Source organism: Gopherus evgoodei, chromosome 2 (genome assembly GCF_007399415.2).
Source record: "Gopherus evgoodei ecotype Sinaloan lineage chromosome 2, rGopEvg1_v1.p, whole genome shotgun sequence".
In the NCBI taxonomy this organism is placed as follows: Eukaryota; Metazoa; Chordata; order Testudines; family Testudinidae; genus Gopherus; species Gopherus evgoodei.
Genome location: NC_044323.1, coordinates 39106283 through 39123354, shown reverse-complemented (window position 1 = coordinate 39123354; position 17072 = coordinate 39106283). Strand labels below are relative to the sequence as shown.

At 39.8% G+C, this 17072-nt stretch overlaps 1 protein-coding gene across 1 annotated transcript in view; it reads left to right on the top strand.

Annotated features, from left to right (window-relative positions):
* ARL5B (ADP ribosylation factor like GTPase 5B) overlaps positions 1-14658 on the top strand; it is a 32463-nt gene extending 17805 nt beyond the window's left edge. The window contains exons 4-6 of the mRNA XM_030550414.1: positions 9436-9519; positions 11265-11416; positions 13805-14658. Of these exons, the coding sequence (XP_030406274.1) occupies positions 9436-9519; positions 11265-11416; positions 13805-13853 (285 nt within the window). The 3' untranslated portion in view covers positions 13854-14658. The remainder of the gene's footprint in view (positions 1-9435; positions 9520-11264; positions 11417-13804) is intronic.
* Positions 14659-17072: the final 2414 nt, after the last annotated feature.

Here is a 17072-nt window from a genome sequence, read left to right as displayed (position 1 = left end):
GAGTCTTGACGTTTAAATCTCCTCAGTGTGATAGATATGCTTGCTTTGATCTGCTTAGCTCTTGGAAGTCCAGGGGCTCCAGGCTGCTGGCCCCGTGCTGCCTGGGGTCCCTAGCGACAGCTCTGTCCGCTATTAGGGATTTTTTTCATCCGAGAACCCCCTGTAACATTTTGGGTTCATGAACCCCACTTTGAGAACCACTGATATAAGGTCATGGATCTGTATTTTCATTAAATCAAGCTTTTAGTGGTTCTCAACCAGGGCCGGTGCAACCATTTAGGCTGTCGCCTAGGGTGCTGGCATTTGAGGGTCGCCACTTTCTTCGGCAGCGACCGCAGCGGCCGGATCTTCGGCTGCCCCAGTCACTTCTGGCATTTAGGCAGAGGGAGCTGGGGCAGCGGAGTGCAGGGAGGGCCGCCTGCAGCAAGTAAGGGGAGGGCGGCACGCAGGGGAACTCCCCGCTCCAGCTCATACCTGCCCCCCCCGAGCACGCTGTGGCCGCTTCACTTCTCCCGCCTCCCAGGCTTGCAGCGCCAATCAGCTTAGGTGCCGCAAACCTGGGAGGTGGGAGAAGTGAAGCGGCCACAGCGTGCTCGTGGTGGAGGCTGGCCAGGGGTGAACTGCTTCACTTCTCCCGCCTCCCAGACATGCGGCACCTAAGCTGATTGTCGCTGCAAGCCTGAGGGGCGGAAGAAGTGAAGCGGCCATGGGGTGCTCAGGGAGGAGGCGGGGTAGAGGTGAGCTGGGGGGGGCACCTCAGGGCGGAGAGGGGGAGTTGCCGTGGGGGAGGCCAAAGGTGGAAGTTTCGCCTAGGGTGTAAAACATCCTTGCACTGGCCCTGTTCTCAACCAGGGGTCTGCATACTCCTGCGGGTACACAGAAGTCTTCCAGGGGTACATCAACTCATCTAGGTATTTGCCTGGTTTTATAACAGGCTGCATAAAAAGCACTAGCAAAGTCAGTGCAAACTAAAATTTCATACGGACAGTGACTTGTTTATACTGCTCTATATGCTATACACTGCATGTCTAAATATGTGTATTAGTGTAGATACTTCAGAATCAGGAGATATTTTAGTTTTCTGTTTTTTGAAATTTGTCACCTGCTGCTGAGGCACTTTTGTAATTGATTACTATAGTAGAAACAAAGATATGTTATGTATTTGTTTAGAATGCCTTGTAATAAACCTGTACATGAGGGGATGCTGGACTTGATGGTTCTGAAGCAAAAAATAGGGTCCTTTGGCACACAGACAGTTTCCTGGTAGTACTTAGAATACTCTTCCATCCTATTCTAGACAAATGATATTATTTGTCCTCTGGGATTAAACAGTGCAGTTGGGCTTGCCAGTCTGTGTACAGCTAGTATTTTACATTTCAATGGTTTTGCAAGAGTTTTGTTTAGCTCAACACAGTTTTTTTAAGTGAAACTGTTTTCTAACTTGTTTGAGACACATAAGTGCAATACACACATCACATTTCTCCACAGTGAATTAAAAACTTAGTTGGGGATGGAGACCACTAGTGAATGGTTTAGCTTCTGTTCTCATGCATAGTAATGTGGTGTTTGTTTTGTTTTGAAGCAGTGACAGTAGTGGAAAGAGAACAAAAGTTTTGCTAGGCAGCATTATATAAAAATGGTCAGCAGCTGCTGCATTTATTCAGGGAGCTGAGGTGGGAGGAATGATATGGTGATAAAGCCGACATTGACATAAAGGTGAGAGGTTACTTCAACTGGCCAATCTGTTGTTTCCACTTTGGTTTATAACACCACAAAGATCAACCTGTTGTTGGTTTTTTTTAATTGCTGACACCTAAAAAAGCGTGTGCAGCATGTATTAAATCTCCATAACTTCAGTTTGCATGTGCAAACTTCAGTCATCTGTCGCAAAGATCTTCAGACGTTGATTTTTAATACCTTAATAAAAATAGAATAGTTTAGAAAAGAACAAAAAGATACATTACCTTATTGTTGAATAGCCATTCCACTTTCCCATAGGCTGCCTTCCTGCTACCTAAATTCATTTCTGTGCTAGCCCCTGCAGCAGGAGCTCTTCCACATCACTTCCCTCAGGCTAGCACTGGAATCCTGCTTCACCCAGAAAGATGGCCCCAGAGCTTTGAGTGCTGCCTATCTTCCTTCAGCAGTCAACTGGTGCTGCTAACAAAGTAGCATAGGTTGCTCTCCTCCCTTTCAAGAAATTGCAATAATTGCACAACACTCCAAGACTTACAGGGGTTGGAATTTGGGAAAAGAGCTTGAATCTTTTCAAGACTATCCCAGATGGTAGCATGAAGTCACTTAGCCAGCTTGCGTTCTACCAACAGCTTCACACAGGGGAGCCCCTATGATGCATTGTTTCTTTTGTGTTCAAATGGAACCTTTTCCCAAATGTATGTAGTTTATACCAAATATGACAGTTTACTGTATTATGATGGCTGGTAATCACAGTGCGAAGGTCCGATATAATAGGACACAATGAGAAGGTGCCATTGTGGTAGTTGCATTTTTCATTCACATTTTGAAGAATTATGTATAGAGGGGTTTTTTTCTTAAATTGTGGTCCATGTCTACAGATAACTAGTTTATCAAACAGACATTCTGATCTTCAGTATTATAATTACATATTTTAGAATTATGTCCACTGCAGTTTTACTTTTATTTGTACAGCCCTAAATTAATCTATGAATCTATAACCGTATATAACCATAGTTTTAATGTGTAGCTAAAACTAAAAGTAATCGTAATGAAATAGCTTTTAAAATAGTCCCAGTTTAAGACTTTTCTAGCTAGTTTCTCAGGGTAAAAACCATGATTTTGCTTGGTAAAAGTTCTAGTAAATATTGTCATCCCTGTTTCAGAGCCCAGATCAGCTGACTTGGGCTTGTGCTGTGGAGCTAAATAACATTGTGGATGCTCTGGAGCCCAGGGTCTGAGACTGAGCAAGGTGGGAGGATCTGAGAGCCCAGGCTCCAACCAGAGCAGAAAAGTCTATACTCTATTTTTAGTCCTGTAGCGTGAGTCCAAGTCAGTTGACTTGGGTTCTGAGACTGCTGCCATTTTTTTTTTGTTGTGTAGAAGCACCCTGAGTTTTCTGTCATAAGAAACTATAACTCCAGTGCTTATGGTTACTGTATCCATCTACAAAAGAAAGTTTTTAGCCCTCATAGTTGTGGAATGAAGTTTGCAAATGTGAAAAGAGTGTACTCTACTGGCTGAGAAACCAGAAAGCAAAGAAAAACGCCAATATCTTTTTATATTTCATGATTTTAAGCCAATCTCAAGCCTTTTTGAGTCTTAGCTCCTAATGTTTGAACCTTTGGGATTGGCAGTACTGTTTATGCTCTGTTCTTGAGATAAAAGTTGAAGAGAAACTTCCTCTTTGCTGTTGAAAATTTCATGATCTGATCAAGTCTAGTGATGTAAAAATTCAGACCATCTGGAGCAGGGATTGGCAACCTTTGGCACTTGGACCACCAGGTAAATCCCCTAGCGAGCCGGGCCAGTTTGTTTACCTGCTACATCCATAGGTTCGGCCGATCGCAGCTTCCAGTGGCTGCAGTTTGCCGCTCCAGGCCAGTGGGAGTGGCGGGAAGTGGCGGCCAGCACATCCCTCGGCCCGCGCCACTTCCCACAGCCCCCATTGGCCTGGGACGGTGCCATTACCCTGGTGAGCTGCGTGCCAAAGGTTGCCAATCCGTGATGTGGAGGATTAAAACCTACTAGCCAGAGAAAGATACTCATGACAGCATTGTCCGAGACCTTGTAACTTCATCCACTCTACCTCCTTTCCTTGCTTTCTGGGATTGGGGAGTGTGCTTAGATTCCTTCCAAAGTGCTGTCCCTGGGGATCTTTCATATCCACCTGTGATTGATAGCTATCTGAAATTCAGCTCTCTGCTGCTGGAAGGGAAGAGTAATTTGGTCTTTTATCTCTACTCAGGCACTTTGTAATTGCTGAAAGCAATTGAGGGAAGAAAGAAGTCTCTTCACTACATGAACCTTCCTGGTCTCTCCCTCATGAATAACCCCAGTGACACTCTCTACTGTCCCTCCTAGACTTCAAAAGCAGTCCCCGCTGCATTAAGTTGATTGCTTTTTAAAATTTATTTTGGTAGTTTCACTGCTTTCTGAATGACCAGACTCTTGTTAATTTGGTAAGAGAAGTGGTCTGAGGAAGGTGCACATAGGTTTGAGAGTTGTGGTAGTGAGTTCTAATGTTCCTTGCTATGCCACTTACTTGCGATTGTAGCCTATACCTTTTCCTGTTTCCTTGTCTGTAAAATGAAGGTAATATTGCCAATATTTCTGAAGTGTTCAGAATTAGTTGTTTGTACAGTGTTTTGAACATGCAAAATGCTCTATAAATTATATCTTATGCTTGGTAAAGCTATGAGCAGTAGCAGAGATATTAGAGCTGTTTCAGGAAGACAACATTAGTTTATATTTGGAAGGTTACTTTTACAGTTATAAGAGCTAGAAATCAACTGCCTTGGAATTGTGGGTACACAGCACTTCTGAAAATTAGTCTATTGATGAACTTTAAATTGTATTACAGTAGGTCAAGTGGATATCACTCATTCTATGTAGGGGGCTGAAATTCATCTTTAATTAGGGTATGTGGGCTGGGATAAAAACTTCATATTCCCTTCAATCCATAGTGGAGCTTCTTCTTAGGTCAATGGGAGATTTGCCCAGAAATTCAATGTAGAGCTTTATGTGGTGGTTAATTTTTTTTATTCTTTCTTCTATTCATATCATTCACTGGAAAAATATTCCCCTTTAAGACCATGTTATTTCTACTCTCTCTTTCTTTTCCTTCCTCTTCCCCCTATTTTCTGTCTATTTTCTTCACTGCAGCCACTGAACTCCCCTGTCAGTGGGCTTCATTCCCAATTCCATCTTTATTCCACCACAAAAATGTGAAATAGTTGATGACACTTTATATATCCGCATTGTTGGGTTTTCCTCTTTAACACGAGATTAATGCCAAGCCAGGAAGCTCATGCCCCTGTTTCAACTTTTCTGCAGACACAGCCATCAGTACTATGTCAGTTTACACTTGAAACACAAGTTGAAGTTTACCTTTGTAACTGTGAAACCTAGCATCTTATATTTTTCTAGGTAATACCTTCAATTCCGAAGATGCTGAAGGTACCGTGTGGGTCATATTAAATATATTGAGTAGGAGAGATCTGGTCTATGGGCCGCAAGTTTGACATCACTGGTCTAGAGATTCTAGTTAGAATAAGGGCCCTTAAGTGCTATGTGAATGCAAAGCTAAGGCCTCCTACAAGCACTGAGATCTTCTCTGTACTATTGGCAGTTAGATTTTTTTTGTTTAAGCCCAGATAGTAACACGTAAAAATATATTTCTAAAATGCCTCACTTTACAGTGCATATGGGGGAATCCAAGCTTAGACATTTTCTGATACATAAGGCATACTGACTAAGTGATCATTGCTCTGTGTCTGGCTTTCAACTATGCACTCACCATTGTCCCTGCCTGCAGGTATATGGGATCTTGGGGAGCAATTACCACACAGCTGGGGTTCCAATTCATTTCTTTATTAAAGGAAAAAAAAAAGGAAGTGGTGGGAATTTAATAATGAAATACGATGGGATGGGGTGTATAGGGTGTTTACAATAGACAACGATGGGGGGGGTCTTATTGAACAGTGTAGGGAGTTCTAATAGTGGGCTACAGCAAGTGGGGTTCAGCACAATGGGATACAGTACAGTCAATAAGCAACTCTAGATACAGTGTGGAAATTCAAAGCGTACCCAAAAGAAATGCAAAATAAAATGGTAGCTTCTATATGAGTCAATAGCTAGATACACAATGTAACACAGTGGCATCAATGTAAATACAAAGTATATCAGAAAAGTGGAGGCAACCAATGGGGTGTTATAATTACAAGTAAAAGGTGAGTTACAGTACAACAATACAATATCAATATAAGGCTGGGTCAAGAAACAGGAGGGGGGGTGAGTGATTAGTGGTATGCAGACAAGCAGCTGAAAGCAGTGAGATCTTTGGTAGGGGAGGGGCAGCGGAGAAGTATAAAGAAGGTCTAGAGAGAGGTTTAAGCAACAAGCGGACACCAAAAACAAAGGTAAGAAAAACAGCAAAGGGTTTGGGAAGTTTCACAGGGGGAGAAGTAGCAAGGGGTTTGGGAAGTTCGAAGAGTGATGCAGACATGGGGGGGGGGACCAGCAAGGAGTTGGGAAGTTCGGAGAGAGTGCAGATGCGGGGGAAAAGCAGGAAAGGGTTATAACAGGGAGACACGGAGGAGCACACAGAGGGGGAGATTGGAGCGGGGGAAAAACAAACACGGGAAAGTTCAGGGAGAGATCGGGACAGCAGGAAGGCGAATTTAAGCAGCAAAAAACCTTATCTATCTTAACCAACGACTAGGCAAAACAACAAATATCACAATTCTAAGCAAAGCTATAACAAGCAACTATACGGAGCAACAAAACAGTAAACTATAACAAGGCAGTTGAAACTTACAAGCTCTACAATCTTAACAAACTATGACTTATTAAACTAAAAAAAACAAGACCTATGGTGCACCTTATGCTATGGGGAGGTTACAGAGGGCAGAGTGGTATGTGTGCAGGACCCAGCTCCCAAGGAAGCCAAGAGATGGTGGATACAGCAGTGGATACAGCTGAAAGCAGAGAGCCCCAAGGCAAAGCCCACAGGAGCAGAGCTTAGCAGCGGCACAAACTTATTTTTAGCGGCAAAGAGCCCTGGAGTTTAAGAGAGGTTTTAAGACACAGACCAAGGTTTAGCTCGATTTCAGTAAGGCATTTGTCACGGTTCCACATGGGGAATTATTAGTTAATTTGGGAAAGATGGGGATCAATATGAAAATTGAAAGGTGGATAAGGAACTGGTTAAAGGGGAGACTACAACAGGTCGTACTGCAGGGTGAACTGTTGGGCTGGAAGGAGGTTACTAGTGGAGTTCCTCAAGGATCAGTTTTGGGACCAACCTTATTTAACTTTTTTATTACTGACCTTGGCACAAAAAGCGGGAATGTGCTAATAAAGCTTGCGGATGACACAAAGCTGGGAGGTATTGCTAGCACAGAGAAGGACTGGGATATCATACAGGAAGACCTGATGACCTTGTAAACTGGAGTAATAGTAATAGGATGAAATTTAATAGTGAAAAGTGCAAGGTCATGCATTTAGGGATTAATGATAAGAATTTTAGTTATAAATTGGGGACACATCAGTTGGAAGCAACAGAGGAGGAAAAGGATCTTGGAGTATTGGTTGATCACAGGATGACTATGAGCTGCCAATGTGATATGGCCGTTAAAAAAGCTAATGCGGTTTTAGGATGCATCAGGCGAGGTATTTCCAGCAAAGATAAGGAGGTGTTAGTACTGTTATGTAAGGCACTGGTGAGACCTCATCTGGAATACTGTGTGCAGTTCTGGTCTCCCATGTTTAAGAAGGATGAATTCAAACTGGAACAGGTTCAGAGACGGGCTACTAGGATGATCCAAGGAATGGAAAACCTGTCTTATGAAAGGAGACTCAAAGAGCTTGGCTTGTTTAGCCTAACCAAAAGAAGGTTAAGGGGGAATATGCTTGCTCTTTATAAATATACCAGAGGGATTAATATTAGGGAGGGAGAGGAATTATTTAAGCTTAGTACCAATGTAGACACAGAACAAATGGGTATAAACTGGACACTAGGAAGTTTAGACTTGAAATTAGACGAAGGTTTCTAACCATTAGAGGAGTGAAGTTCTGGAACAGCCTTCCAAGGGGAGTAGTGGGAGCAAAAGACATAACTAGCTTTAAGACTAAGCTTCATAAGTTTATGGAAGGGATGGTATGATGGGATAGCTTAATTTTGGCAATTGATCTTTGATTATCAGCAGATACGTATGCCCAGTGGTCTGTGATGGGATGTTAGATGGGATGGGATCTGAGTTACTACAGAGAATTCTTTCCTGAGTGTTGGCTGGTGGGTCTTGCCCACATGCTCAGGGTTTAGCTGATCGCCATATTTGGGGTCAGGAAGGAATTTTCCTCCGGGGCAGATTGGCAGAGGCCCTGGAGGTTTTTCGCCTTCCTCTGCAGCGTGGGGCATGGGTCACTTGCTGGTGGATTCTCTGCAGCTTGAGATCTTCAAACCACAATTTGAAGACTTCAATAACTCAGACATAGGTTAGGGGTTTGTTATAGAAATGGATGGGTAGGATTCTGTAGCCTGCTTTGTGCAGGAGGTCAGACTAGATGATCATATTGGTCCCTTCTGACCCTAAATTCTAATCCTACCTCCTCAGAAACACCTGAAGCCCTGCCCCTCCATGCCAGGTGTGCCGCAATAGCGAGCAAGAGGGACTGAGTGTCACACTGTCTCACATGCACGACTGTCCATCCTCCTCTCCTTCCCCCAGCTGTGATTTACATTTCTGCCAGCTACTTCGGGTGCTCAAGCCGACCTGCCTGGCTGCCAGGGAGTGGCATGTGACCACTCTTGCGGCTTCCCTTTGCTTCCTCATCAGAAGTCATTTTTCTGTGGGAAAGCAAAGAAATCTGCATGGGACATGAATTCTGTGCATGTGCAATGACACAGAATTCCCCCACGACTAAAGTACCATGGTGCAATCTCTTTATCATGAAAGCGCAACTTACAAATGTAGATTTTTGTTGTTGGTTACATAACTGCACTCAAAAACAATATGGCATAAAACTTCAGAGCCTACAAATCCACTCAGTCCTACTTCTTATTCAGCCAGTTGATAAGAGAAATAAGTTTATTTATATTTACAGGAGATAATGCTGCCTGCTTCTTATTTACAATGTCACCTGAAAGTGAGAACAGACATTCGCGTGGCACTTCTGTAGTTGGCATTGTAATGTATTTACATGCCAGATCTGCTAAACATTCGTATGCCCCTTCATGCTTTGGCCCCCATTCCAAGAGGATATGCTTCCATGCTAATAAAACTTGTTAAAAAAAGTAATACATTAATTTAATTTGTAACTGAGCTCCTTTGGGGAGAATTGTATGTCCCCTGCTCTGTGTTTTACCCACCTTCTGCCATATATTTCATGTTATAATTGTCTTGGATGATGACCCAGCATGTTGTTCTTTTTAAGAACACTTTCACTGCAGATTTTACAAATGAAAAGAAGGTACCAATGTGAGATTTCCAGAGATAGCTACAACACTCAACCCAAGATTTAAGAATCTGAAATGCCTTCCAAAATCTGATTGGGACAGAGTGTGGGGTATGCTTTCAGAAGTCAGATGTGTTGGTTAGAAAAGTCCAAATCTGTTATTCATAAAGAACATTTACTAACCAAGGAGTCTCTCTTGCAAAGGTCAAACTACAGAAAATATATAGGTGGAACCTTGTTTACATGTAGTCTGAAAAAAACCTTTTTCTTTTATTTCCCCAGTTCATCATTCTTGTTGTTGACAGTATTGACAGAGAACGACTTTCTATCACAAAAGAAGAACTTTACAAAATGTTGGCACATGAGGTATATTTAAAAACTCAGCATTCCAATACATTTGGATTGTAGGCTTCCTTTTTTGTTAGCACCCAAATAATTATAAACATGAACACTTAACCTTTTACAAAACAAAGTTGTTTCATTAGCATAGGTATTGATGTACATTAACTGTGCTTTTTAAAAATTTTAGATTGTCGGTGTCTAGACAAGAACAGTCAGGATATCATGAAAAATACATGCTCCATGTTCTAACACTCTTAGGAGGGTTCATTCTATTGTAACAAGGTAGCAGTTTCTTTTATAAAAGTTATACAGATTATAAAAAGTTTTATATGTTTAACTTCATGCTGTCTCACTTGTACTGTTTTTCCTTCCTCTGTCTTACAACTACAGCTAAAAATGAAATTTTGAAGACGCTTGAAAGCTTTTAACACAAGTTTTGAGATTAATAGGATGCAAACAATAGTGAAAACTAATGTAAAGAATCATAAATAGTGTTATAAATGGTTTATCTTTGGATTATGCTTGCTTCCTTTCCTATCTAAAATGAAGTCTTGGCTATTAGCAGTACTCAGTGTTATCTGAGTGATTCATAATCTATTTCTAAAAATGAAAGGAAATTGTCTCTAAATGGCTCAATTCAATAAAAATAGTTTTTGCTCTGGGGTTGGGGGTGAAAAATAAATTCTAAAATAGATGGGAAGAAGCCTTTTGTTCAAAATCTCCCCCATGATTTCAAAATGGATCCCAATATTGCACACACCTATTCAAATACTGCCTCAGTGTTGAGGGGGAAGGACTACATGACCTCTCAGGGTGCCTTTCAGCTCTACATTTCCATGACTCTGAGAAGTTTTAACTCATGTGAGTTGTCCTGATGACTGACTTCTGTCAGACTAGTCTATAAGTTAGGACTGCTTGTGAGAGTATGGATTTGCAGCACTGGACCTTAACTTTGCTTTTGTTTCTTTAAAGCATCCAGATATAGATATGGATCTCCACTAATCCTAGCAGATTAATCGGTATTGAATTCTTAAAATTTGACCTAATGGTTTCTTGATTATGAAATGACTTTCTCTCTCCTGCCCTGCTCCAAAAAAATCTGCTGTTCCTATTTTTGTTGCCTTAGTTACATGGAAAGTTTGGACAACATTCTAAATGTCTCACATCTTACTTAAACTATTCAAACATTACTAGTAAGAACTGCCCTTTAGGCAAAAGTGACAAAGCTCTTAAGGTATGAGGTGGATTTGTTAAATTATGAAGTATAGTTTCTTCCTTTCCTGTCTTAATAAAATTTCTAAACCATTTAAATTTATTTTAAAAAGCGCCTAGAGTTGGAAGTAATTTCAACAGAATTATGGCATGTTAACTCTTCGACTCTGTCATTATCTCACTAAAAGATTTCCAGAATGTTCCTCCAATAGTAATCTAATTGGTTGAACATACTGAGCTGCTTTAGGAAATATATCATTTGTGTCTTTTAGCTTAGTCATCAGTGAAGTGTGGCAAGACCAAAGGACCAAGAGGTGAAGCAAACCCTAATTTGATGCCTGAAGAATGTTAGAACAGCTTTCTAAACGAATCATTGTTTGTCTTCCACTATAATTCATTGTTACAATAAGCCTCTCAAAATTAAATGTTACTGCATAATTTTAATATAGAATAACTTTACTGTAACTGTGGAACATATATTTAACATTATATAACCATTAGATTTTTATCATAACATTGGCATCATAAGTACTATAAATATTCTGTCTTGCTTCCAGGATTTACGGAAGGCTGCAGTTCTCATCTTTGCAAATAAGCAAGACATGAAAGGTTGTATGACAGCTGCTGAAATATCTAAATACCTCACCCTTAGTTCCATAAAGGATCACCCATGGCACATACAGTCCTGCTGTGCTTTGACTGGAGAAGGGTAGGTGTCCAGTAATGTGCCTCTAAATTCAATAATGTAAAATAAATGGAAAACGATGCGTGATTTAAAAGCCCATTGGCACTGGTTTAGCTCTTCTGAAATAGGATTTTTCCTATTTCTCACCTTTGCAGATATGACACCTTAAGTGTAACTTCCCCTTGACTGACTTCTGGATCTTTCTTACAGCTAAGTCCAGCAGCTTTAACTGATAGGATGTTTGAGTCGTTTGTAAGACTGATGCTCTAGCCCATTCACTCTCAACTATGTCAACTGGCTAGCCTACTTGCTCTTTGCTTAGTGTCTGTAAAACCAGGGTGACTGCTTCAACTCTCCGTACACTAGGGCAGCAACTCTGACTTGACCAGAGGGTAAAGAATATAAATAGGGTGTGGCTTTCAGTCTCACTGTGATGATCACTTATGAACCCCATTTTCTCTTAAGTAGGAGCCAACAAATATTTTAGTGCTTCTGGATATTCCTACCAGTAGACTTCCATCCCTTCATCCTGGAATGTCTTTCTAATATGCAGTCCTATCAGACCTTATTTTGACTTTTCAGATGTATACTCAAAAAGACATGTTTGTCAACATTCACTATGACATGAAGACCTACTTTGTTACTGGTGTGAAACCCATTACCTATATGCAGTTGATGTAATTTACTTATTAACTTCTATCTCAGTTATGCCAGCAAAGTTACTAAAATTTAAAACTGAGCTTTCCTCAGACCCCTGGCCTTCACAGATCAGACATTCTTGGTGTCTGACAGGAGCTAGCCATTGGGTTTTCATTCAGATTCAGTTACCCAGTTTTCTTAGGTGCCCTAAACATATGCCTTGATTTTTCAAACAGCTTCATCATTTGTAGAATTCATTTTGTTTCAGCAGTAAAATAGTAGAAGAGTATGCTGTGATAACGCTGCCTCAGGGCTTCAAAAGTAGTGGATATAACAGATCATTTGGAAGCTAAAAAAAAAAAAAAATCTTCCCCACAATGATGAAATGTGAAGTTTACTTTTCAGATACAGCTGGGACTGTCCTGTGTAGTAAGTGTCTGCCTGTACCTCAATCACTTTCCTTGACCTCTTATAATGGGAGGTTCTGACCCATTTTGGTCTATTAATTTTGAATATTTATTTCCAAAAATTAAGCCATTGACTTGTCCAACTAGCTACTATTATTTTTGCAAAAGGTAATTTTGATGGGTAACTCATGAGGATCTGGCTTTGTGTAAACAGTTCTACATTTTTCAGGTCAAATTATTTCCTTTCATATTTAAATTGGTGATGTATTTACTGTAACTTGTTCTTAATATGGATATTCTATGTAATTCCACATTCTCATTTCATAATTTTTTGTAGGGAAGCCTTAATTAAGCCAGTGCCTTTTTTCTTTAATGTACACAAAATAAAATTTTATTTGTTCGCTTAATTTGAATCATTTGAATACTACTTAAAAAGGCTTTCTTTAATGAAAAGGTGGGATCACTCTCTTCTTGGCCCTATTGCGTTACAAAAATTCAGTGTGTTAATGGATAATATAGGGTCTGACAGTATACTACCAAAAGAGAAATCTCACTGTCAGTTATTTTAATCCATCAATATACATTTTTGGTGCTTCTTGGCAGTCAATTTTGAGTTTCAGCCAGACATGATTTTGTGTTAGCCTCACCCTGGCATTGAATGAAGATCTAATGTAAGCAGCATTTGAAATGTGATATTTGTGTTAGCCCTAAGGCAACAGTTATCGAACTGTGGGTTGGGACCCCAACGTGGATCAGGAGGAACTCCGTTTTAATGGGGTCGCCAGGGTTGGCATTAGACTTGCTGGAGCCTAGGGCCAGAACCCAAGCCGCGCTGCCCCAGGTGAAAGCCAAAGCCCAAGGGCATCAGCCCTGGGTGGCGAGGCTCATGTTACAGGCCCTTGGCTGGGGCTAAAGCCCTTGGGCTTTAGCTTTGCCACACACTCCACACGCACAGCCGAGACAGCAGGACTCGGGGGGGCTCAGGCTTCAGTCCCTCCTTCTGGAATTCTGTAGTAATTTTTGTTATCAGAAGGGGATTGCAATGCAATGAAGTTTGAGAACCCTTGCCCTAAGGCATTATGGTAAGTACTCTGTACTGCCATTTGGGAAACCCATTAAGATTTTTATATCTTTCCTTTCACTCCTTGGATGATATGTATTGAGAGTAGCAAGTTTTGGCTCTAGAAGGGAAATTGAAGATTAACTTTCTTTCATATGATTGGAGCTTTTGGCTGCTTTAAAAGAAATATTACCTAGGCCACGTGCACCTGTAATTGATGGCAAAAGATGGTGCTTTTTGGTAGGATGACTTGTATGAGAGCAAATGATTAAAAGCTTCATTGCGACTTCTCTTATTAATTTTCAGATTATGCCAAGGTCTGGAATGGATGACCTCCCATATTGGAGTGAGATAACTTGTTGCAAAAGAGACTGCATCTGTTTATTCTGTGAACATGAACATTTTCCTGGTACTTCTGGTTGCTAAGGCAGCGACCATGTTTAATTTATAATGACAGAAACCACTGAGCAGCACTTGAATCAAGTGCAGCTGAACTGAAACACAAAGTATTTTTAACTTTTTTAATGCACTACTCTTCCACAGGATGAACATGTGAATCTGTTTCAGTATCAAAGTTCTCCTGGCTATTCTAATTTTTCAGTGGTTGCCTTGTAAGATATCTTTCATCATGGAAAATCTTTCACACTTGATTTTTGTAATGATGCAAACTGCTTCTGTAATTTACTACCATAGATAAATTTCTTCATTAACACTGGAAAAAAAATGAGTAGATTGACATTTACCCTAGCATAGCTTTAATGATTTCAAAAGATTGGGCTATCTGTGTTCAGATAGCCATATCTGCAACGGGGCTATCTCCAAGGCAGGTTTTAGGTATGTTAAGAATTGAAATAGTCAGCATTGAAACAGTTATTTAATGTGTAACTGAATTTCTGCCTTAAGAAAACACACCCTTTTTTATTCCCACATAAAGTAAGTAGTTCTGGGTCATATTTTTACCTGAAAACACAACTTTGCTGGGTAGATAAAAATCAGTTTCTATTTAATTAAAATGCATTTTTCTTTTTAAAAATGAACCAGTTAAAAAAATTGAAATTTTGACAACATATTAATTGCTAAATTTAGTGTAATTTATTAAAAACAACAAGGAGTCTGGGGGTGGCACCTTAAAGACTAACGGGTTTATTTGGGCGTAAGCTTTTGTGGGTAAAAAAACCACCAAAGTAGTGGGTTTTTTTACCCATGAAATCTTATGCCCAAATAAACCTGTTAGTCTTTAAAGTGCAACCAGACTCCTTGTTGTTTTTGTGGTTAGACTAACGCAGCTACCCCCTGATACTTGTAATCTTCTAAAATCACTTAAAGAAAAAAATTCTGCATCCTATATCCAATAAACTTAAATGGTTTCATTTAACTAAGAAACTACTTTAAAATGCTGTTTTTATATTTGTAATTTAATTCCAGTTTCCAAATACAGCTTGACACAAATCCAGAGCAAAAAACATCTAGTAAATAAATGCTTTGTTCATCATTTTCTAACAATGTACAAATTAAGAATCTGGGTAAATGTATGTTAAGCGATATAATTGTTTAAATGAATGTGTATATATTGTTGGCTATATTTGATTAAACATGTTTTAATGGTTATACCAACCAATAAGAATGAACCTTTCTTTAGGGAAGAAAACTAAAAGTACAAATACAAAACAAGATTAAATTCCGCTTGCTGATTAAAATAAGGGACTTAAATCACTTTGATTTAAATCAGTTACCCTACAGCTTTATAAACTACAACTGTGGTAAAACTACAATGAGTGTACTGATATGTTGCACTGTATTTTAACAATGCAAATTTATACTGAAAATATTACAGACACTATTTCCTACAAAGACACTTATCAAATCTGACCTGGTTCTTGTTTACCTGCGTGCATTAGAAGAAAGTAGTCCTGTGCTGAAGCATAGCATACTAGAATGAAACATTTTAGCATCCCTACAGGGCAGACTTAATTTTCTCAGTCAGAGAGAAAATTAGTAGTAAGCATTCTTGACAATAGAAATAGAAAATCCACTGCTTTATTTCCTATATCAATTTTCATATTGTTTTCCATAATAGCCGTTGTTACCCTTGCAATGTTTAGAAATGAAGTATTTAGTCTGGCAAAAACATTCAGGTATAGTGCTTTGCTACCTGAGTTGTCCATTTGTGCTTAAAAAAATATCAGTTGAAAGCCCTACAGCAAGTTAGAATATCTCAACCATTTTCTATTTATGCTGTTCATAATGATCGTATTCAGTACATTACAATTCACCTGTCTGTAGTGAATGTAACACTGGTAAGGTTTGCAGTTTAAAACTATTTCTTAGCAGTTTATGTATTGGCTGTAGGGAATCCTCATTCAGCATTTCAGTGACATACAAAACTGTACAACAGTCATATCTAAGAAATGAAGTTACAGGTGTTTCCACATAATCACTTAAATTTTTGCTAAAAATGATTAAAGTACAGGTTTTTGTGATGGAATATATTACCTAAAGTATGGTGCATGCAACAGTATTTTGCTTTTCTCAGACTAAAATCCATTATTTAACAAATAATGGGCCTGATTTTTAAGAGAAGTCTCAATGTTGCATTTTTCTCCCACACTTTTGAATGTGCTTATGCAAAATGCATGCAAATACATATGACCAGTATCTGAAAATCAGGCCATATTTTAAAATAGTTCTTATGAATCTTAAGCTTTTCTGTTATTTTATAAATAAAACTAAGTTGGTTAAGATTAAATTTTACATTTCTACTCAAAGTACTTGGTTTCCTTCTGTGAGGCTTTCCCAAGATTTTTACACTGTTACAGCTAGTATTAAATCTCACCTTTTTTATTTTTTTTTTAATTTTTATCAGAAGTTTTTTCTTAAAGATTGTAATGGAAAATGGGTCTGTCACGAAGCAAGGCTTCTCTCCAACTCCCAAATATATGCTGCCATGCCCAGTCTCTTTCATGGAGATTTATTTTCTTAATAGAAGCAAGGAAACAGACAGAAAAAACAGTCTTTTAAGTCAGTCCTCACTTTCAGGTTTCAGCTGTGCCCCTCTCAGGCCTCTGGCAGCTTCCCAGTTCTGACCCGCTCTGTTCCTTGTCTGGGACAGCAGCCTCAGGGCTGTCTCTCTGAGCACCTGGTCCCTTGCTACAGGGGGCCTACCACCAGAGTTAGTTCATCTCCAGTGTGTGTGTCTCCTTCGAGGCACAGCCTGTCCTAATCAGTCACCTTCTTCCTGCCCAATGGCAGTGCTTTATAGGCTGATGTGTAGCTCAGCCCCCTTTCACTGGCTGATTGGACTCATCTGCCCTGATCCAGGGGAGCTGGGCCTAGTCTATTTACAGGGGCCAGCTACCCTATGACAGAGCCCTTGTTACATAATTAGTACTAGACAAAGCAAGAAATATGTAAATTGCCATTGGCATAAAGTATACTCCCCCTCTTCCTCCAAAGGAACTTTTTGTCTCTTTTCAATAATGTAGGGGCTATGAACGTCTCTGTATTAGGGGAAAATATTACCTTTTTCTAGGGAAAAAAAGAAGGCATTCACCATTTCTGTCACACCATTTATCAT